We start from the raw sequence: 23,599 nt of genomic DNA, 5'->3' as shown, positions 1-23,599 counted from the left end.
AAAGATGGCCTCCTTTTACACAGGAGGCAAGAAAAATTTTGATAAATTAAAAATCACTTGGAAACTGGGCATACATGTAATCCACTACTAGGGAGGCTGAGATCTCCAGTTTTAGGCCAGCCTGGGTTACATAGCAAGATCCGGTCTCCCCCGTCTGCCTAAGAAGTACTTTTGAATGAGTACTATAGATGTCTTACTACCAGAGAGTGTGTCAGGAATTAATGCATAGCTTGTGGTTTCAGGAAGAAAATCTGGTAAGGTCTTTCTCCTTTGGACCTCCCCGAAGCCTTTCCTGTCATGCTGTCATTCTCTGGATCAGAGTTTACACGCTACTGTGACTTCAGTTAAGACAGCAGGCAATCTCATCTTGTTGGCTCACTTGGCCACCATTAATTACCAAGCATCTGTCCCCAAAGCTGGGCCTGTCGCCTCTGTTTCCGGAGTATCAGGTGTCAGGCAGCCATCTTCATGTGTGTGCCAGGAAGTGAGGTCTTAGCCACTCTGGCTGGTTCCTGCTGGACATTGCTTCTCAGTAAAGATTCATTAAGGCTCTGCATGTGACTTTCCCTGGTTTTGGTGGAGAGTAAGGAAGATGTTCATAATATGTGAAGAATGAACCAAAACTGTAATTACAGCTTCTTTGTGGTGCTTCAGATTAAAAGCAAGGCATATTTGTTCAGTTTCTGTCAGTTTTATCCTTTAAAGACTTCCATTATCAGCTGGGTTTGGTGGCGCACAGCTGAAATCCCAGCCAGCACTTGGGGAAGTAGAGCAGGCAGATTTCTGTGAGTTCCAGGACAGCCAAGCCTACAAATCCTGTCTCGAAAACCAAACCAAACCAAACCAAAAACAGTTGTATTATCTGTTTTATGTCATATTTAAACTTACTCCCGAGCTGTAATAGTTTGCCCCTCACCTCTGCCTAGTGCATGAATTCTCAGTTCATTTGTAGGTGGGCATTAGGTGGTTGCCTTGTCTTCCTAGTCCACTCCCACCCCTTGCCCTCCTGATTCTCTTTGGGTGTTGGTGTGAGATTAGCACATCCTCCAGCAAGACATCCACTGAACTCATAAAACTGTTCACCTTTTAAAGAAATGGATGTGTATGGGGGTGCCCCAGAGGTCAGCCTCTGTGGTTCTCCTCTTCCCTGAGGGGCTGATGGCCACCAGCCCACTGAGGCAAGAGGAGCAGAAGACACAGAGACACAGGATTTGGAAGGCCATAAGCATGATGGAGATCAAATACTCTGGGAACCCCTCCAGGAGCTAGTTCAACTTTAATCAGGGAGAACAAAGGCTATATAGCCCTTGGGGAGTCTTGGGGGGTTAGGAAAGGGGGTAGGGGGAGGCTTCCAGGATAGGCAGTCATAGTTGGTTGAAACCAGACACTTTAAGGATGCTTGTTTGCACTTGGCAGCACACTCCTAGCATATGAATGGGAACACAGTACCTAGTTATCCTGTGGGGGTGGGGTGGGGAGCGCTAGCAGGGAGCTGTGTCAAGGGCCATATATCAACTGTAGTTAGGAGCATCCATATCTAAAGACTCTCCAGATGGAGTCAGGCAGAGAGCCAGAGACCCTGCTGGGGAAAGGGAGTCCTATGCTTAACTGAGCTCAGAGTGGCTATCAGGACTGCGAAGACTGCAACCTCAAACAGTGGGTCCTTCCAACAGTCCTCCTTGACTTTTGAGGCAGAGCCTCTCACTGGGATTTGGGGTTGGTTAGGCAGTTAGGCCAGGCTAGGTGCTCCAGAGATCTGCCTGTCTCTGGTTCCCCACTGCTGGGATTGCAGGCATGTGCCACCACACCAGACTTTTTATGTAGATGCTGGTGATCAAACGCAGATCCTCATGCTTGAGAGTTAAGTCTTTACTGGCTGAGCTATCTCCCCTGTACCAAATTGTTCATCTTTGACAAGCTTTGCATATTTAGTTTGTGCTCACATGGCATTTACATAATAGTTGTGCTGTGCACTTGATGTTTATCAGAATCTGAGTGTGGCTCTCTTAACCCCAAATCTGGTAATATGTGCCTAGCTCATACTTTGCAAGCATTAACCTAACTATTTACTTACTTACTTATTTATTTTGTTTTTTGAGACAAGGTTTCTCTGGCTAGCCCTGGCTATCCTGTACTTACTCTGTGGACAAGGCTAGCCTTGAACTTAGAGATTTGCCTTCCTCTGCCTCCCTGAGTGCTGGGATTCCAGGCACGTGCCACCTGGCCTGGCAAGGCCAAGTTCTTTAGTACACGGACTATAAAGGCCCTTTGCAGTGACCTCTCCTAGCTTTCATCTTGTGCTCTCTGGCATTGTAGGTTCTAGTTGGGTGAAAATGGCGGTCTCGCTTCAGGGCTTTATTCTTACTTATCACTTCATCTCTTCTGCTCCTCTCTCCTGTACTTGTGCTGCTTCACCTAGAGGTCTGGAGTGTCTTCTCTGCTGGGTTCTCTTGGAGTTTGTGCTGCCAGACCCTGGGTGTAACTCAGCATTGCCTCTCCGTTAGATGGCAAACCCCACAAGAGGGGACAAGCAAGCAATCCCAGCTCTGCTATGAATTAGCGCTCTGACCTTTGGTAAGTTTCTCTGCCTTTCTGGGTCTCAGTTTCTTTGCAGAACAATGAAGTAATTTGATTAGATGACTTCAGAGTTCTTTTCAGTGTGAAAAGAAAAATTCTGACTTGTAAAATGAAATTTCTCTCCAGTGTCGGTTTAATTTGCATTGCCCCATTTGAAACAAAGTTTGTCTGATTGGCTTAATTAAGGAGTAAACAAGAAACTGTAAACTTTCTCTTGGATGCCTGCCCATTCTTTTGTTACATTTTCCTTTTTGTTCAAGGCAGTGTGGGCATGTTGCTGCTCCATGGTCATTCAGTAAACCAGGCATGGGGTGTGCCTGATTTCCTTTTCTCAGCTGAAGCCGCTGCTAGTTATGGTTACAAGTCTGTTTGTCATCATGTGCAGTAGCCCTTGAGGGGGGGGCATGGCATTGCCAGTGGGTGGTACTCTGAGACTTTCCTGTCCCGTCTGAATGTGACTAATGTGCATGGGACTTCTTATGGCAAACCTGGACCATTGACAGTGTGAAACTAGTGTCTAGGAGTGAAAAGAGAATCAAGCAGTCTGTGCTTGTACTTTTGAAAGTCCAGATTGGTTACATTTCCTGTCTTTCTATGCACAAGAGCATGTTTTCTTCAATATATTTATCTCTGTTTTCTTTGGGAAAAGCCCTAATTTTTCAGTAATGGCTGAGTAAGCATACATATTGTCTGATTGTACTGAGCTATTGATACCTTGGGAAGTACTCAGTTTCTAATATTAGGATAGAATAATTTGAGGTGGTATCAGGTGACCTGACTCAGGCCTGAAGTTGCTGAGGTTGTGTTGCTGGGTGCTGTGGGGGGAGGGAGGTCTGTTGCTAAAGGTGCAAACCACCTGGGATAAAGTATTGCTCAGTTTGATAGTGCTAGCTTGTTAAACAGGTTTGGTTTTTTTTGTTGGGTTTTTGTTTTGTTTTTTAGAACAAACCTGCTTTCTCACTACTAGAGTAGGGTTACTAATAATTAAATTCATAAAAAGTAGAGAACTGTATACAACTACAAAACTCTCTAACAAATTTTATATGTATTAAAATTGGGAAAACGATATTTTCAAATTAAGAATTTTCTTTCTTTCTTTATTTCTTTTTTCCCCGAGACAGGGTTTCTCTGTCTAGCCCCGGCTGTCCTGGACTCACTTTGTAGACCAGGCTGGCCTCAAACTCACAGCAATCCACCTGCCTCTGCCTCCCAAGTGCTAGGATTAAAGGCGTGTGCCACCACCGCCTGGCTCAAAATAAGAATTTTCTAAAGGTGAATAATATTGGCCAAAGCCAAGCCAGCTTTCTTGTGGATGCAGTGACTGTCTCTCTGAATTTTGAGAATTTCATCCATTGAGACTGAAAGGGGTGTTGAATCTTTATGCGTTCCTGTATGTGGGTCCATATGCATGTATGTCTGCATGTGGGAGCTGGATGACAACCTTAGGTGCTGTTCTTCAGGCTCTGTGTACCTTTAAAAGCATATTTTAAAATATTTAATTTGTGTGTGTGTAGTGTTTGCCTGTTTGAGTTTATATGCACCACAGGCAAGTAGGAGCGAGCAGAGGGCATCAGAAACTGGAGTTGTAAGTCACTTTGTGGGTGTTGGGAACAGAACCCAGGTCCTCTGAGAGCAGTAGGTACTGAACTGCTAAGAAATCATCCTAGTCTCTGCCTAATTTTGAGACAGGGTCTCTCACTGGCTTAGAGCTCATCTAGTAGGTCAGGCTTGCAGCAAGTCCTGGAGAGCTGCCTTTTCCTGCCTGCCCAGCACTGGGAATGCAGGTGCACATCATAAGGCTTTTTACGTGGGTTTGGGCATTAAATTCCTGCATCTGCAAGGGAAGCATTTTATTGATTGAGCTTTCTCTCAGCTCTGAATCTTTTATGTGTGTGTATGCACACACTTGTAATTGTGTATGGGAGTGCATGCACTTCGTGTATGTGCATGTAGTGTTCAAAGTTGATGTCCTTTATTGCTTTCCACTTTGTACATTGAGACAGTCTCTCACTTCAACCCAGTACGTACTGATTTAACTTGTCTAGCTAGCTAACTTTCTCCAGGAACCTGTCTTTGCTTCTCATGCTCCAGGGTTATAGCTGGGTTGCTGTCTGCTTGGCTTTTGCATGAGTGCTGGAAATCTGCTCTGATCCTAATGCTTGTATGGCTAGTGCTTCCCCCACTGACCCATCACCCCAGTCCTGACTCTTTTATTTAGTTTAGTTTTTTAATAATGCCCCTAAGCCTTGCATGGTGCAGTAATGCCTGCAGTTGTTTACTGTTTTGAACACCTAACTCCACGAACAGTCTTAAGTGCTTGGGGGCTAGCATAGGCTACAGTCCTATGTGCTGTAGTTTAAGGATAAGGCAAGGTAGTCATCTGGAGGCCTGAACCAGGAGAGAGCGTGCTGCTTCCTTACACGCTGACAGGCAGAACTCAAGTACCTGCTTCTGTTTTCACTCCTGTGGGTCTCTTCATAGGGCTACCTTACCTCATGGCAACTCCTTCTGAGAGCAAGAAAGAGTGCACCAGACAGAGAGCATCACCTGCTTTTAATTTAATGTCACAAGTGACATGCCTTCACCTCTGTCACCTTTGCTATATTGCTAGCTAGAGACCAGTCTTTAAATGCTGATCATATACAAGGGAAGAGCCGATACTAGTTAGGACTCAGGAGATGGAGGTGACTGAAGCACTCTGCTGCAAAGGAGTGACCTTCAGTGTCCTTTGCATGGTTGGTGGCATGGGAGTTGATTTGGTGATTTTAAGTTTTTTTGAAGGTTTTCCTTTTTCTTTCTTTTCCGTCCTGAGATATAACCCAGAGCATACGTGCTTGGCAAGTGTTCCGCTACTGAACCACATAGCTCATTATTTCTTTGTTCTAGTTAGCAGTAGTTTTCCTTTCTGTTGGAAGTCAGTTACTAGATTTGCAGATGAATAGCTTTTTTGGGACCATTGAATGAGCTGTAGAAGCCAGTGTGTAGAGCATGTGTTTATGTGTTAATAGTTTCTAGAGTGCTAGCAGAGGGAAGAAAGTGAGGTGTCTGTAACTCAGCTTTTGCTTTGGAGGATCTAATTATCTCTTAGGCTTCAGAGCTGTAAAAGGTTCTCAAGAACTTGTGCCAGCAGGACAGGTGGCACTGTGGAGGAGGGTGCAGGTGAGCCTCCTTCGGGGGCACAGCACTTGCCTGCATGCTGGAAGCCTCGGTTTCTATCTTCACTCAAAACTAAAAATGCCCGAAGGGAGCTGATATTGCTCCCTTTCAGTTACTCTGGGGTAGGCTACCTACCCATTGAAGTCTTCCCATTCTGGGCAGCTTGCTTAGAATGGTGTTACACTGCCTATTAAATGGAATACATTAGCTTTGGATAATTTTTATTTTAAAAAAAAATGAATGCAATCTGTTGGGTCTTTCTAGAAAAAAAATCAAAGGATTTGTTGTTTGTGGGGTTGTTTGTTTGTTAAGAGTAATTGGAGCTGGGCATAGTGGGGCACATCTTTAGTTCTGGCATTCGGGAGGCAAAGGCTAGCAGATCTGTGAGTTTGAGGCCAACCTGGTTTACAGAGAGTTCTTGGAGACCCAGGGATATACAGAGAAACCCTGTCTTGAACCCTGCCCCCTGCTGCTACCCCACCCCCTCAAAGAAAAGGGAAAAGTAATTGGCAGAGGGGTCTGCATACCAGCCTCTGTTTGTCTTTACATGTGCTTGGCCTTGAGCTGTTTTATTCTTTTACATTTTAGTTTTCTTTCCTTTTTTGAGACAGTTTCTCTGTGTAGCCTTGGTTGTCCTGGACAAACTTTGTAGACCAGTGTGGCCCCACCTGCCTCTGTCTCCCTGAGTGCTCGGATTATAGGCATGTACCACTGTGCCTGACTTATTTTAGCTTTCTTTTGTGATGTCTTCTTCCAACTTAAAAGATCCCTCACTGTTTTCTTCCGGGTAGGACAGTCTGGGGGGTAATAGCAAGACTGCCATGGTGGCCACTGTGAGCCCAGCTGCTGATAACTACGATGAAACCCTCTCAACCCTGAGGTATGCAGATCGAGCAAAGCACATTGTCAACCATGCAGTGGTGAATGAGGATCCTAATGCTCGGATCATCCGAGATCTCCGGGAAGAGGTTGAGAAGCTCCGAGAGCAGCTGACCAAGGCAGAGGTATGAGGCACAGCTGGACAGTGTCATGAAAGGCCATCTTGGCAAGCTGCTATGTGAATTTCCTTCCCTGATTCTGTTCTGTTCTTGAGCAGTACTCAGCTAGGAACTTTGGAATTCCCTTTGGGAAGAGAGATTTGAGTTGAGTAAGAAAAGCGGTTGTCATGTTTGACATTTAGAGTTTTTTATGGCTTTTGAAAAGGATTGGATAGGAGAGAATAAAGGGAGTAGGAAAAATTCTCCCCCCGTTTCTGTCCAGGAAGCTAACAGACTAGAATAAGGGGGCAGGGGTGGGGGTGGGGAGGAAAGACAGAGACAGTGAGAGACAGTGGGGACAAAGTATGTCACTTAATTTTGTACAGAAACTGGGCTTACAGTCATAGGGTGGGAATTGGATGGATTTTTTTCCTCATTTGTTATCCTGAAGTCAGAACAGAAGACATCCTCATGTTTATAACCAGCTCTTTCCTGTTATGGGTGCACTATGTTTGTTGGGTAATACTATAAACTCTCAAGCCTGAAGTAGCTAGAGCCTGGTGGTGTTCGGTCTGTGCCAGGTGATGCTTAGGTTCTGTAACAAGCTTTGAAGATCACAGTGCTTGCCTAGATGGAAGCATTTTTCATGTAAGCATGAACACCTTACTTGGGGCTCCTGTTTCAGGGCCTCGTCTCTGGAGCTGGCACCACAGCCCTGACTTGTCTTATTCTTATTATGGTAGAAAGGCAAGAAGCTATATGGTCTCAGTACTTACACAATCACGTTTGGTTGTTGTTGTTGTTGTTGTTTTTCTATTAGATTTTACTCCTGATTTTACAGTTCTTCAAGAATCTAGGGGCTTGGTTTCTGTCTTCCCTTTATTAATGTCACCATCTGGTTGCTTCTTGACCTTAAGATCAAGTGTTACTAATACTGTCCAGTTTACAACATGCTCACATGTAACTTGTGCAGCCTTGAGTAAATTCTTGAGATCACCATTAGAAAGAGATTGAGATGAAGCCTGCCTGTGAGTCTAGGTGTACAGCCTATTGGAATTAAAATCACTAGCCCTCTATAAATAGCTTGGCACATTTATCTTCTTAAATGTAGTGGAGGTTGGAGGAAAGGAAAGAGTTAAGTTGTCTTTGTGAATAGTTGATTGGTGGGTCTGTGGTCCTCCCTATACAGGTATTGTGGTCTGTGAGGGCCACCACCTTGCTCTAGGTAGGTGGAGAGCTTAGTGGCGTTGTCATTTCACAACTGGTTGGTTTTGTTTTGTATTTTTGACACACAGCAGACATTTCACAAGGTAACATTTTGTTTTTAGGCAATGAAATCTCCAGAGCTGAAAGATCGTCTAGAAGAATCTGAGAAACTCATCCAGGAAATGACTGTGACCTGGGAAGAGAAACTAAGGAAAACTGAGGAGATTGCACAGGTTTGCATTTGGGGCAATTTGCTGTGGGACTCAGGTGGCGCTATGACAAATCTAACACATTTGTGGGCGTGCAGGTCCCCTGGGGACACACTTCAGAGAATCAATCTGAAGGTAAAGATTGCACAGCTTTGGTAGCTTGTTCCCGGTGTGAGAAATGATTAGTTTTTCAGTATCAGCTATGTTTGTTTGCTTGTTTATTATTTGTGCTGGAGCTTGAACTTCAGAGCCCATACATCTAAGCAAGCACTGCACTACTGAGCTCTATCTCTTTATGGAGAACTTCATACATCCATACAATGTGTTTTGACCACAGTTACTTCCCACTTCCTCCTCCTCACTGTTGTTTATTCACTGGGGCATGGTTGACCTAACAGGCGCCATACCCTTTGGGAAAACTGACTTTCCTTTCCCTAGCAGCAGCCATCAACTGTCACAGATGTAGGGTCGGGACTCCAGAGCCCCTGCCTCCTCCATTGCGGAATGTTGACTGGCTTGATCTTGTACTGGTTTTATGGAGGCAGCTGTAGCTGCAGTGAGTTCAGGATTGCAGTGATCCTTCCTGCCATGATAAGGACACTGTTTCACTCAGCTCCTTTCCAGCCTCTGGATCTTACAGTCTTTCTGTCTCTTCTTCCTTGATGAACCCTTATCCTTGAGGGGAGGGGTTTGATACAGGTGTCTATTTTGGCTAAACACTAATTTATTTATTTATTTATTTTTATTTATTTATTTTTTCCCGAGCCAGGGTTTCTCTGTGTAGTCTTGGCTGTCCTTCCCTCGCTTTGTAGACCAGGCTGGCCTTGAACTCACAGAGATCTGCCTGCCTTTGTGTCCCAGAGTGCTGGGATTACAGGTGCGGGCCACCGTGCCTGGCCATGCCCTAATTTTTTAACTTTCAAATTAATTTTTATGTTTAAATTTACACTGTTTGGACCTGGTTGGTAAGTCCATGTGACTCCTGGTGGTACAGGGCAGGCATGTTAGTGGAGAAGATGTGAAGGGGAAGAGAAGACATGCGACAGCCTGAAGGGCGGTGAGCTCTGTAGAGGAGTTCTGGCCTTCAAAGTGAAAGTTTCTTATATTTTGGAAAGAAGAGAAAAGTATGATCATCTTTATGTTTTCCAAGAATGCTTTATTTGTCAGATCCTCTATCTTGCTGTCTCTGTGGCCTGGAATCACCACTTCTCTGGTGTGTTTGCAGGAGCGGCAGAAGCAGCTTGAGAGCCTTGGGATATCTCTTCAGACTTCTGGGATCAAAGTTGGGGATGACAAGTGCTTCCTGGTGAACTTGAATGCTGACCCGGCTCTGAATGAACTCCTGGTGTACTACTTGAAGGTGAGTGCATAGCCTTTCTAGCAGGAGCGCCCCGCGAGACATGGGAACCATGCTCCTTACCAACTGGAGCGAAAGGCAGTCTTGGGCTTTTGGGATCAGTTATCGCTTATTGTCTTTGAGAAAACCTATATACTTACCACTTACATAAAAAGACTATTCTTATATTATTTCTAGCAAGTTAGAGAATGTATCTACCATTATTTAATATGATATATAGGGAATACTTTCTTAAACATAAGAGGAAATAGTTAAAGTTCTTACTTAGGGCCACTTGATAGGAAATTTGTGTTTCCAGTAATTTTTAAAATTTGGATTATTAACCTATTAAAAAAAAACAAAACAAAAAAATGAAAAGGAGAGCTGACCACCTCGACATTGGGAGGATCAGAATATGAAACAGAAAGAACATAGGACACATGGAAATCTGAAAATCCCAGAAGAAGCAGGATGACACGGCAAGATAGGAAGCACGCATTACATTTCCCTTATCCATTCCAGAGCCTAAGTTAATCACACGTAGATTCTAGCCCAGGGCAATACGTACCACGAGTGTGACTAGGAAAGTGGGCTGGCTTGGATGAAGTTGCAGACAGCTGTAAAGAATGGTGTAATTTCACTCCCAAGAACGTTCACGTTGGCTAGTATCCTTTTGCTTTCCATTATTGTGATAAAAGACCATGTCTAAAACAACTTGGTAAGGAAAGAGTTTATTTTGGCTTACAGCCTATCATGAAGGAAGCCAGGACAGGAGCTCTAGGCAGGAACCTGGAGACAGAAAGTGAAGCAGAGATCATGGAGGAGCACTGCTTACTGGCTTGCTCCTGTGCCTTTCTTGGTTTGCCGCCTTATACCACCCAGGATCACCTGCCCAGAGGTGGTGCTGCCCAGGGTAGCCTGGGCCCTTCCACACCAGTCAGTCAGTAATCAGTGCTCCACAGACTTGCCCACAGGCAATATGATGGAGCCTTCTCAATTTAGGTTCCCTCCTCCCAAAATACTCTAGTTTGTGTCAAGTTGACAATTGACAAAAATCCAACCAGCACAGCTAGTTTCCTACTTTTCAGTAAGGGTACACTGGAATAATTGCTTAGTGTCATTTTGATAGTCCCTCTTTTTTTGTTTTGTTTTTTAGTCCCCCCCAACCCTCTGCCGATACAGGGTTTCACTGTGTAGTCTTGCCTGTCCTGGACTCGCTTTATAGACCAGGCTGGCCTCGAAACTCACAATGATCCACCTGCCTCTGCCTCCTGAGTGCTGGGATTAAAAGCACCACCACACCCAGCCCTTTTTTTGTTTTTACTAAGTATCTCATATGATGTTTGGCAGTGCTGTGAGTTAAATAAATAATATCTTTGACACATACATGAATGTGTGCAGATCTAGTCAGAGTCAAGGCCTTTCTGGTTCTTTCTTTACATAAACACTGAAGGAGGTTGCCTCTGAGCAGCTTCCTGGTTTCATGTGAGGGCTGCATATATGGACAAATTTTATAGACAGAAACCTCAAACAACTATACCGAATTCCTTATTCTCCTTTCTCCCACACATGTTGTTTTTGCCTATTAAAAAGAATACGTTGGATTGAAGAGAAGGCTCAGTTGTTAAGGGCACTGGCTGCTCTTCCTAAGGAGCTGGGTTTGATTCCTAGTTGTGGCTTACAAGTGTCTGTAACCACAGCTGGAAATGGTGGTGCAGGCCTTTAATCACAGCACTTGGGAAGCAGAGTCAGGAGGATCTCTGAGTACAAGGCCAGCCTGTTCTACATAGAGAATTTCAGGCAGCCAACGCTACATAGTGAAACTCTGCCTCAAACCAAACCAAACCAAATCCAACTGTTTGCAACTCCAGTTTTAAGGGATCTAGTGCCCTCTTCTGGACCCAAGGGTATCAGGCATGCAAATGGCCCATAGACGTATTTGCAGATAAAGTATCCATACACTAAAATATATAGAAAATTAAAAATGTCATCACAGTTCTCATGGTACTTTTTTTGTTTCTTTGTTTTTTTTTGTTTGTTTGTTTGTTTTTTTTTTGAGACAGGGCTTCTCTGTGTAGCCCTGGCTGTCCTAGACTCACTTTGTAGACCAGGCTGGCCTCAAACTCATAGAGATCCACCTGCCTCTGCCTCCAAGAGCTGGGATTAAAGGTGTGCGCCACCATGCTCTCATGGAGCTTTTGAATAGTGTTGGCAGCATTTTTTTTTTAGTATGCTGTGTATGCATGTGTATGCACATGTACACATAGATATGTGTGTGGGCATGCACGTGAAGATCAGCAAACAGCCTTGAGTGTCATGCTCATGAAATACACCTACCTCCTTTGAGCCAGCATCTCTCATTGGTCTGGCATTCACCAATTAGGCAGCTGAGCCCCAGGAACCCTCCTGTCTCCGCCTCATCAGGACTGGGATAACAAGTGTTGTAAGTGGGTTCTGGAATCAAGCTTAAGTCCTCATGCTTGCAAGGAGTGCCGTCTCTCTCCTATTCCAGCATCTTGAGTTAGAACATAAGCTGCAGACACTCGTGAACTTCAGGGAATATGCACAGTAGAATAGGACTGAGGCCCACTGCCCTTTTTTGTTCTCAGAATCTGGGTTTGTTTTTTTTTTTCTTTCAGAGGTGATACAGTTCAAATTATAGGATGTACAGAAAAACAAAACAATCATTAAAAAGCAACCTGATTGACTATAAGTGAAAAGTTGAGTAAATCAGCAGTAGCAGTTTGGAAAGGGACTTTTGGAGGAGTCAGAAACATTTCTGGTCCCTTGTGTGGAGGAACTGGTTCTCTTCCAGAATGGTCAGCTCCATTTGGCCCCAGTCTGAGGCAGTGCCAGGCTCACCCAATGGCAAGACCATACTCATGACAAGGCACATTCAGAAGGGAGAACTCAGTCAAAGAAAGGTCTCTCTTTAGAAAATGCCACCATGTGGGATGGGGGAATGTGAAGGCTGCACTTCATTATTTTTTTCTTAGCCTGCAACTTCTAAGTCAGTTGGGGTGGATTCGATTTCAGATGTGATGACTTTACTTCTAGGTGACTCCTCTCATGTCATCTTTGATGTCATTCCTGCGTCCAGGATATAGGATTTTCTCCCCTAGAACATGGCCCCCTTTGTATTCTACTATACCTTATATTCTCACCTTTTGAAATTGATCCCAGCCCTACACACAGATACAGTTCCTTATTAACGCATCTTGTTTTGCTTGCTGTGTATCACTCCATCCCCAGTTTTAGGTTCCCCCCCCAAACCCCACCTCTGTGTGTATGTGTGTGTGTGTGTGTGTGTATATATATATATATATAGTGTGTGTGTGTGTGTGTATTGTTTTTGTGTGTGTGTGTGTGTGTGTGTGTGTGTGTGTGTGTGTGTGTGTGTGTGTTGGTGGTGGAGGAGCATGTTTCTGAAACTGGGTCTCAGGTTGACCTGAGTTTAACAATGTTCCTGCCGCAACCTGCGAGTGCTGAGGTTATAGGCCTGTTTGTACCTAGGAGATAGTCTGGGAGAAATTTCTTCATGTGATTTTTTTTTTTCCTGTTGTTTAGAGCATACTGTTGACTTAAACATTGAGCCATAAGGAGCTGACAGCGCTGAGCCTTTTGAATTTAGTGTCTGGGATTCTAGTATACCCTTTAAATCACAATAAATTGTAACCTCAAGTAAGAGACTGGGATTGTCCTATATATAATAGAAACTCTAATTGGGACCTGACAGTTTCTTGTGTTTCTAGTGCCTCTCTCATATTTGGTGCTCAAAGTATTTGTTGAAAAAATGAATTTCTTCTTCTACAACTTGGATTATACTTTACCCTGTTGAGTTGGTGTCTTCTGCTGACTTGTAATTCACTCTGCAGATACTAGCACCGTTCTAGACTGTGTCTTGTGTGGGTTGTACCAGTTGCAAGAGTCTTGGATAGCTTACAGTCCAAACAAAGAGGAAAACAGCATTCTCAAAACAATAACTCAGTAGTTACTGGTTCTTAAGTGTTGTGAGGCTCAGAGGAGGGAGAAATCAGGATATCCCTGCCCTGTACAGTTTTCATGCTAGTAGTGATGGTGGGCAGGAAGTCCCAGTCAGTGTCAGAGGAGGAATTAACCTGGGACAGTTAGGCAGTGACTAGGTAGCTGATCCAGTTCTGAAGATAATGATACTATAAGCTGAGACACAGGGCTTGGAGAGATGGCTCAGTTGGAAAGATCACTGGTTGTTCTTCCAGAGGATCTGGGATCAAATCCCAGTACCACATGGTGACTCACTGCTGTCTGTAACTCCAGTCCCTCAGCATCTGAAGTCATTGTGTGATCTCCACGGGCCCTGCCTGCCCATGGTGCACAGACATACATGGAGGCAAAACACATGCTTATAAAGTAAAGAAAAAATATCTTAGGGGGAAAAAAAAAGAAGGGCTGGAGATGTGACTCAAAGGTTAAGAGTACTAACTGCTCTTCCAGAGGTCCTGAGTTCAATTCCCAGCAACCATCTGGACTCACAACCATCTGTAATGTGATCTGATGCCCTCTTCTGGCCTGCAGGTGTACATGCAGGCAGAGCACTGTATACATAATAAATAAATCTTTAAAAGAAGAAGAAGAATCTTAAATGAGGCATGCATGGTCAGCAGAAAACTTGTGGAAGTTAGCTTTCTACCATGTTGGTTCTGGGGATTGAACTCTGTCGGGCTTGGCAGCAAATGCCTTTACCTGCTGAACCATCTTGCTGGCCCAGATATTTTCTTTAAATAGCATTTATCTTTGTAGATGTCTCATTTTGATTGAGACCAGATAATTTTCTTTTCTCAGGTAGCCAAAGCTAGCCTTGAGCTCACTGTGTAGCACAGGCTGGGCTTAGACTACTGATACTTCTTTATCCATCTACCAGGGCCAGGCCTGTAACTGGTTTTTAGACCATATTTAGATGTATTGTTGATACATGGCTTAAACTTTGACACTGGTAGAAAGTATTTGGAATCAAGATGGTAACAGAAATAATGAATATAAACAGACATGAATATAAAATTTTATATAAGCTTAAGTAAGACAGTGACCAGAGGGACGTTGCCTTTTTTTAAGGAGCTAGAGCTCATGTCATGAACTTGGGGAGCCACCGTACATTTGCTTTCAGAGTCTGTGGCTGAGGCAGCTGAGCAAAGCTGATCTTAGCCCAGTATTTACAGGGAACTCTGCTTCTTTCTTAGGAGCACACGCTGATAGGGTCAGCCAATTCCCAGGACATCCAGCTCTGTGGGATGGGCATTCTTCCTGAGCACTGTATCATAGACATCACGCCCGAAGGCCAGGTCATGCTGACCCCTCAGAAGAATACAAGGTAAAATGTTTAAGTTACTGTGATTCTCACTAGGTGCAGGGGGATGAGGGACATGGGCCTGTTTTTGTTTTCAGCCTACTTAAGTCATCCTGTTAGGTGCCAGGCTGTTTCTATTTAATCATAACATCTCTCCCACTCGAATGGCCTCACTTTTTAAATACAAGATTTGTTTACTTTTTATTTATGTGTATGTATATGTGTGTGGTGGGATATGCACATGGGTACAGATGTTTAAGAAGTCTAGAAGCATCAGATTGTCTGATGCTGGAGTTACAGGTGGTTGTGAGCTACCTGACATAGGTGTTAGGAATTGAATTCAGGTGCTCTGGAAGAGCACTACATGGTTTTAACCACGAAGCCATCTCTTCAGCCCCCTTTATCTTGATTTGAACTTTTTCTACCACCCTAGGCTGCTTCCATTCACTGCTCAGCTGGCAGGCTCTTTTCTGGTTTGGGTAGGATGCTTCTAGATGCCCTGTAACTCTTCTGCTCTGCCATTATTATTATTTTAAAAATTTATTTATTATGAATATAGTCCTCTGCCCTCATGTATACCTGCAGGCCAGAAGAGTGCACTAGATCTCCTCATAGATGTTAGCCACCATGTGGCTGCCGGGAATTGACCCTGGAACTCCAGAAGAGCAAAGAGTGCTTTCAACCTCTGAGCCATCTTTCCAGCCCCCTCTGCCATTCTTTTGACCTGTCAGCTCCCATTTGACTTTTAGGGCTAAGCTCTGCCAGTGACTACTTGGGGGAGTTCCCTGTTAATTATACTTTTAATGATGGAGTAATTGCTAAGCCTTCTTCTCATTCAGCCAAAACCCAGTTCTACTCCAGTTCATCCTGGCACCCCATTACTGTCACATGCAATCATCCCACATATTGCCCCCCAAGTCTGAATGACAGATCCAAGTAGTTCAATTTGGCATAATTTCCCAGTGATCTTTGGGTGGAGGATGTGGACAGAAGTGTTCCAGAACTTGAAGTTCTTATCAAAACATGCAGTCTTGTTGCTGGGAACAAATGCTGCCAATTGTTTTCCTTGGCAACAGACTTTCTCTGTTCACTGCTCACCAGGAAGACTGAAGTGTTCTTTGTGTGAGTCAGGGCATCACTGTCTTTGGCATAAAGCATTGGCATTTTCTGGAAACGTCTCATCTTGTTGGTTCAGATAGTAAAGGTGCTGAATGCTCATGGTCAGGGTTTACTCAGTGCCATACTGCTTGATCTTGGGACAGTCCAGTGGAACATTTCTCTCTCATGACACTGTGTCTGTTTGCTGGTGCAGCCGCACGGTGTGTGCAGCTTCAGCAGAGTTGCTCATGGTCTGTGAGTGTCAGCACAGGGGACAGGCCATTGGCCAGCATGATCCATGTGAGTGTCAGACAGGAACACAGACGAATGACTGGCATAATCTATAATAGACTGGCCTAGCCAAGTGTCAGCGTGGCCTCCTGTGTTTCTTTCTTAACTCACTGTGTTTGAAGAATGGTACCAAAGAATCTACACGAGGAGCAAGGTTTGAGTGGGAGTAAGAGTTTGTGTGGATGGAAATGCATGGAGAATCATGGAAACATGAAGCCAGGTAAGAGCATAGCATAGTCTGCTGTGGTGGCGCATAGTAGGAGCCTCATACTAAGGAGGCTGCGGCGGAAGGATCATGAGCTCCAGGCCTACGTAGTGAGGGCCTGCCTCAAAAAGACCAAACAGTCTAATGCAAACCAAACAAGGTTTATAGCTTTACAGTGTTCACAGGAACTCAGAAATTGGAGTGTTCAGCATGCTCTGCAGAGGAAATGGAATCCAAAATGGATTTGGATTGCAAAGAAGACTATGGAAGCTGGAGTAGGGCCTTGTCTCTTGATGAAGCAATAAACAGTTCCCCATGGAGGAACAGTTGGTCATGTTTAGTGTACAGAAAAGACCTCTAGTTTCAGAGGAGCTGAAGTTCACTGGAAGAGGGAAGGAGGAGACACAGAGGACGTCCTTGTGGAAGGGAGGGAAGGCCTTCCATGACAAGTTAAAGAATGTGTACTTGACATCCCACTTCTCAGCCAGCGAGTCACTTGGCAGGACAGAGGCGTGGGGCTGGTATCCTGGGAATATGCACAGACAAGTTTTCTACTTGTTCCCGTGCTTCCAAATTCCTCCCATGCTAGTGTTCTACCCACCATGTCCACCGTTGAAGTCTGTTGTTGACTAAACAGCTCAGCTGAACTGAGGCGGTGTCTCTGGATTGAAAAGACATGATGATAGTCTCTGCCATGGGCAGTTTCAGAATTCTATGTAGAGCTCATGTTGTATCCTTGGTATCTGCCACCGTTTCTAGAATCTGGTCACTTGACTGGCTCTTTCTCCATCTGGTTGCCTGTGCTTTCTTTCATTGCTCGGTCTTTCATTATTACCTGTCATGAGCCCATGTTTGCTCCTCCCTACTGTCTGAGACATTCAGAGTTTTGGGAAACAGAGAGATTGATCTCTGACAGTGCTATCAGTGTGTGCCTAGAACTTTGAAGACAAGAAAATAATAATGCTTAATATCATCAGCATTTGAGGTAAGTCAGCAAGGGCAAGTTTTATTTGAAGAAATTAAAGCCACTGTAGTATTAGGCAGTGGAAGCAGAGGGTATGATAATCCTACTCATGTTGTCCTCTTTTCCTCACAGAACATTTGTAAATGGATCTTCTGTCTCCAGCCCCATCCAGCTGCACCATGGGGACAGGATACTATGGGGAAACAACCATTTCTTCAGGTATGACATTGCTCACATCCCTGAAAGTGGGAGACCATTGAAGACTGTGTTCTGAAGCAGAAGAGTTATTTTAGGTGTGAACACCATGAAAATGACACTTTACTATGTGTGTGCTCAAGCTCCTATGATTATGTTGTATGCATAACTTGTATGTCTGTTCATAAATATACAAACCCTGGAGGCTTAGAATTAAGTCTCCTCATCAAAAGCACTAAGCTTTTGTACATATTTATTTTTCCTCCCAGTATAAGATCCCTTTCCTGTCCCCCCCAGTTGGTATCAGAATTCATTCTTTTTTGGTAAATGATGGGTTTGCTTTCTGTCTATCGGTCACCAGTGTCTATACATACTGTTATTTTCCTTTTGTCTGAAAAGCAGTAGTAGAAAACCTGGATGTAGTTTCCGTGGTAGTTTCTTTGATCACACTTTCAGCAAGTCTGAGCACACTGGACACTGACCGATGGCTTAATCGGGTTGTGTATTCTGAGACAGAATGAGAAGTCCTCAGGAAAAGCTGCTAGAGTGAGCTGAGCCTCTCAACAAGGCCATGGCTGTGGTCTACCATTTTCCTGGCATTTCCCCATGGACTAGCTGTTCCCTGTGGCTATAAAAGAAGCATTCAGCTTACAGGGACAAAAGGGCAGTGAAGGAGGTAGCAGTCAGCCTTGCTGTCCTCTCAGTAGCACCAGAAATCTTCCTTTTACTTCCCTTGAGTGGACTTCGTTCAGTAACTGCAAGGGAGGCTGGAAAGGAAGATTCTCACCTGTGACTGTAATAGTGTTTCCCAAACATGGCTGGTGTTGTGTTGCATGGTGAGGCAGGCTGGCTGCTGTAGCATCCAAACCCTGGGGCCTCCTTTCTGCCCCTGGCCAGTGTGCTTCAGCTGTCAAACGGACTTTTCCTCTAACTGATGCTGATCCTTACCTGTATGCTACTTGATGTTTTGATTTTAGAGGAAATGGTAGATGGATACAAGCTCATGGGAAATGCTTTTTATTTTTTCCTTTTCACACTAAAGTGTTGCTGACTAATCTTGAAGCCCTCAGATGGTTTCTGTATGGCTTTTGTGTGCATTGTGGTGTTTTACTTACAGAATATGTGGAGACTTGTTAGCGTGTATAGTTCTCCATCCTAATATGCTCCTCTGCTTTTCCTTATCACTCAGCTTGCAAAAGTTGTGTGGGCTCTGCTGTAAGCACTTGTGTACATGTGGATATCTTATTTATACTTCTAGAATACGCAGCTTCTAATTGCACAGTTGCTTGACGTTGCTGTGGCATTCCTTTGGCCTCTAGCAAATGCCAGTATGGAGGGAATGGAATGAATAAGTGTCCTTAATTTTACAAGTAATGTCTTTTTTTTGCCCCAAGACTCAATCTTCCAAAAAAGAAAAAGAAATCAGAGCGAGAGGATGAGAAACATGACTCCTCCTTGAACAATGACAGCAGCTCTGAGCAGCTGGATGCCGACGGAGACTCCTCCAGTGAGGTGTCCAGTGAGATCAACTTCAACTTCGAGTATGCACAGATGGAGGTGACCATGAAGGCTCTGGGCAGCAATGGTGAGCACGGGCTGTGCTTGTGGGAGACACTGAGCTTATTTTGATGACAACGCCCCTTGATGACCTCTGAACTCTGGCCTTGGCTATAATAATTGATTGTATTTACAGACTATTCACTTTCTCTGCTGTGACAAACAAATCACTGCAAACTTGTCCTCATGGGTGGAATTTCCCAGGTTTGAAGTGTGACTGCCTTTGGCTTCTTATATTCCCGGAGCATTTGCTATCACCTAGGTTTAGCATAGAACATATTTTAGCTCTCTCTTTTTCTGCATGGCAGACAGTGTGAAATCTGTCTAAAGTATGTAATAGAAGTAACTGGCAGTTAGAAAGCCACTCTTTCTCCTAATTGTCTCATATGGTATTGGGTTATGGCAATTCAGATGACGGATGTCATACTTGTTATTCACTATGCTTCCCCCCACATGTTCAGACCCAATGCAGTCCATATTGAACAGCCTAGAACAGCAGCACGAGGAGGAGAAGCGGTCTGCTCTGGAGCGCCAGAGGCTCATGTACGAACACGAGCTGGAACAGCTCCGAAGAAGGCTGTCTCCTGAGAGGCAGAACTGCCGCAGTGTGGACCGGCTCTCCTTCCACTCACCCAGCGCACAGCAGCGCTTGAGACAGTGGGCTGAAGAGAGGTGGGCATGCAGGACGGCCTGGTGTGGGTAGTGCTTGTGCCCCCCACTCAGCGGGTTCTAGATGAGAATGCCAGATGCTCCCAAAAGAAAATCATTTCAAGAGAGTGTTATAGCCACTACTTTGTGAGTCTCTCTCTTCTTAACCTCTCCCATCTCTTTGTTTCCTCTCCCTTTTTTCCTCTTTCATTTGTTTGTTTTGTTATTTTTGAAATATAATCTTATACATATGTATCTCCCGAGTTGGCTTTGAAGTCACTCTGTAGCGTAGGCTAGCCTGGAACTTAAGAATCCTCCTGCCTCAGCATTGGGATTGCAGGTCTCTGCTTACATGCTGCCATCTTTTTTCTTCTTCTCCTTCTTCTCCTTCTTCTCCTTCTTCTCCTTCTTCTCCTTCTTCTCCTTCTTCTCCTTCTTCTCCTTCTTCTCCTTCTTCTCCTTCTTCTCCTTCTTCTCCTTCTTCTCCTTCTTCTCCTTCTTCTCCTTCTTCTCCTTCTTCTCCTTCTTCTCCTTCTTCTCCTTCTTCTCCTTCTTCTCCTTCTTCTCCTTCTTCTCCTTCTTCTCCTTCTTCTCCTTCTTCTCCTTCTTCTCCTTCTTCTCCTTCTTCTCCTTCTTCTCCTTCTTCTTCTTCTTCTTCTTCTTCTTCTTCTTCTTCTTCTTCTTCTTCTTCTTCTTCTTCTTCTTCTTCTCTCTTTTCCTTTCACAGCACTGAGGATTGAACCCATGGCCTAGTGCACCACCTGCCTACATTCCAGCTCTTATTTTTCACTTTTGGAAACATGGGAGTTGCCAGTACATTCAGCTTTTTTGAAAACAGCCTATGTAAGCTGGGTGTGCGACACATGCCTCTTATCCAAGCACTTAGGAGGCAGAGGCAGGCAAATTTCTGCAAGTCAAAGACTAGTGTGGTCTCAGGTCAGCCAGGGCTACATGGAGAGACCCTGTCTCAAGAAAACCACCACCACCACCATCACCAACAAAATGCCCTGTTAGGTGCCACCCATTTTCAGTCTGTGTGGCCTATGGCCTTTGGCTTTGAGTAGAGAAGAGTACTTTGCCATTGTATCATGCTTTAGGTTCTGAAAGTTGGTAGATTTTTTTTTTTTAAAAGGGGAAAGAAAGTTGATAGTCTTGACTGATGAGGTGAGTTAGGTAAAACACGATGCTAATATTCTGTAGAACACCAGCTTGGCCTCTGAGTGGCCGAATTGGCATGGCACTAAATGCTCTCTCCCATGGTTCCAGAGTATAGCACCAACCTCCTGCACACAGGTGTCATCCCTGCCTGCTCGGAGTGACAGGCATGTAGGATCTCCAGTCCTACTGAGGGGATCTGGAGTTGATCAGGATGCTTTGTGTTTCGTATGCAGTTGAATTGGCAGAGCCCTGCACCTACCTGTGGCTAGCTTGCTATGCAAAGAGTGCTGTGCTTGCAACATGGTTCAGAGAACAGTGTGTGCACGGTGTGGTAGCAGTGCCACGTTCGTGTCTACAGAAGAGAGTTGTGAATGAGCTGATTGTGAGCATGGTTTTCCATATGCTATTTTGTGTGTTACATCTACCCATTTCTACCAGTCTTATTTTTATTTTGTCTTAAAGAGAAGCAACATTGAACAACAGCTTGATGAGGCTGAGGGAGCAGATTGTGAAGGCCAACCTGCTGGTACGAGAAGCTGGTTACATCGCAGAGGAGCTGGATAAAAGAACTGAGTATAAAGTTACCCTTCAGATTCCAGCCTCCAGCCTGGATGCCAATAGGAAGGTGAGGCATCCACCTTCTGTACAGCAGAGTTGCCATCCCAGAGGCGTCACTGGGCTCCACCCATGTGACTGGATTAGTGGGCACCTAGCTCCTTCTAATTTTCTGAGTGTGTGTGTCTGTGTGTGCGTGCTTGTGTGGATCTGTTAGCCACTAGGCATGTACTCCTTGCTTCCTTTGCGCCTATCAGGCTCACCCAGCTTCCTTTCCCCATAGCTGCTTTTTATTGTTTTTTGAGACAAGGGCTCAAATTCAAGGCAGTCTTCCTGCTTTAGCCTCCCAAGTTCTGGGAATACAAGTATGAACCATCACATCTTCTTGGATTTTTGAATTGTAATATAATTTATAGTAGTTTAGGCTGGCCTTGAACTCTCCATCCTCCTGCTTCAACCTCCTGAGTGTAGTAGTATAAGCATGCACTAGCACACTGGAAACATTACTGTTGTAGGAAGAGTGCTTCAGTGGCACTTAGTGCATATACAGTGTTGAGCAACCACTGGCTCTGCCTGATTGCTCTTCTAGCCATTTTAAGTAAGAAACTGATGACATTTTTGCCCTCAAATGAGTGACAGGAGCACCATAGATTACGTACTCTTCCACCCCACCCCCACCCCTGAGACAGGGTTTCTTTGTGTAACAGTCCTGGCTGTCCTGGACTCACTTTGTAGACCAGGCTGGCCTCAAACTCACATAGATCTGCCTGCCTCTGCCTCCCAAGAGCTGGGATTAAAGGCGTGCACCACCATGTCCAGCTGATAATTTACTCTTGAAGGCATTCCATGTGGTTACTCTTTTAAAAGTTTACTTTTTTTCCCCCAAGATTTATTTTTTTAATGTATACAGGTGCTTTGTCTGCAGACTAGAAAAGTGCATCAGATTGTGAGTTGCCCTGTGGGTGCTGGGAAATGAACCTAGGACCTCTGGGAGACCAGCTAGTGCTTTTAATCGCCGAGTCTCCTCTCCAACCCAAAAGTTTCGCATGAAGATACTATTCACTTAAACAAATGAAAAAAAATTATCTTGGAATCTGGCAAGATAGCTCATTGGCTAAAAGGTGTCTGCCACTGAGCTTGACAATCAGCGTTTGATCCCAGGACCCACATTTCAGAAGGAGAATGCCAGCCAGCTCCTGCAAGATAACCTCTGTCCTACACACACACACACACACACACACACACACACACACATTAAAAACCCTTCACACTTTTGAAAATAAAAAAGTTGTTAGTTTAGAGTTGTGGTACGTTCTTGTAGTCCCAGCCTTTAGGAGGTAGAGGCAGGATGATCAGGGATTTGAGGCTAGCCTGGGCTACATGAGACCCTGTCTCAATAGAGAAAAAAAGAAAAAAAAGTTTTATAACTATCTTAGCTAACTTTGTCTTGTTACCAACTCCTGTCTCTGCAGCGAGGCTCTCTCCTCAGTGAACCTGCCATCCAGGTGAGAAGAAAAGGAAAAGGAAAGCAGATTTGGTCTTTGGAAAAGCTGGAAAACAGGCTTTTGGATATGAGAGACCTCTATCAGGAGTGGAAGGAATGTGAAGAAGACAGCCCAGTAAGTTGCTAAAGAGTTGCTTCCCTGGGTAGTTGGAGAAGGAGTCTCACCATAGTGAATCTGCCCAGCTCTGGGGACATTGGATGCTTTCCCCAAATTGTTGTTGTAGTTTTAAAGTAAAATTTATTTTAATCTTTAAGTTGTTTAGCTAAATAAGAATTTTTAGTTGGTCATATGCATGTTTTCATTTTTTATCTCTTTTCTCTTTGGATTCCAGCAGAATTTCCCGTTTCCATCTGTCTCAGCTTGCTCTGGGGTTCTCACTGAGGCAGGGACCAGGCTCTCAGCACACTGCAAACACGGTGCCCCACCGTTCATGGTTCCTATTCATAGGGCACCCTGTTGTCTGTTCTGTCAGGAAGGTTTCTGAAGGCATTTTGATCCCAAAGGAAGTGCTCCAGATCTGTACTGTCACTGGCTATTTTGTTGCCAGGTTTTTTGTTGTTGTTGTTGTTGTTTGGTTCTTTTGGGTCAGCCATGTAGTTGTACCTGCTTAAAAGAGAAACACACCCCATATACTTTGTT

At 44.5% G+C, this 23,599-nt stretch overlaps 1 protein-coding gene across 3 annotated transcripts in view; it reads left to right on the top strand.

Moving 5' to 3' along the window:
• The window catches only part of KIF13B (kinesin family member 13B), a 154,317-nt gene that overhangs the window by 77,558 nt on the left and 53,160 nt on the right, over positions 1–23,599 (top strand). For all 3 annotated transcript variants that reach the window (XM_084767180.1, XM_084767179.1, XM_084767181.1), the window contains 9 exons: positions 6,525–6,737; positions 8,039–8,149; positions 9,351–9,485; positions 14,678–14,808; positions 17,475–17,561; positions 18,932–19,122; positions 19,556–19,766; positions 21,363–21,525; positions 22,928–23,074. In XM_084767180.1, coding sequence (XP_084623306.1) covers positions 6,525–6,737; positions 8,039–8,149; positions 9,351–9,485; positions 14,678–14,808; positions 17,475–17,561; positions 18,932–19,122; positions 19,556–19,766; positions 21,363–21,525; positions 22,928–23,074 — 1,389 coding nt within the window. The remainder of the gene's footprint in view (positions 1–6,524; positions 6,738–8,038; positions 8,150–9,350; positions 9,486–14,677; positions 14,809–17,474; positions 17,562–18,931; positions 19,123–19,555; positions 19,767–21,362; positions 21,526–22,927; positions 23,075–23,599) is intronic.

The sequence above is a fragment of the Acomys minous genome, assembly GCF_964271855.1.
Source record: "Acomys minous genome assembly, chromosome: 18".
NCBI lineage: Eukaryota > Metazoa > Chordata > Mammalia > Rodentia > Muridae > Acomys > Acomys minous.
Note: the sequence above shows the minus strand (reverse complement) of the source record. Positions and strands in the feature narration are given on the sequence as shown.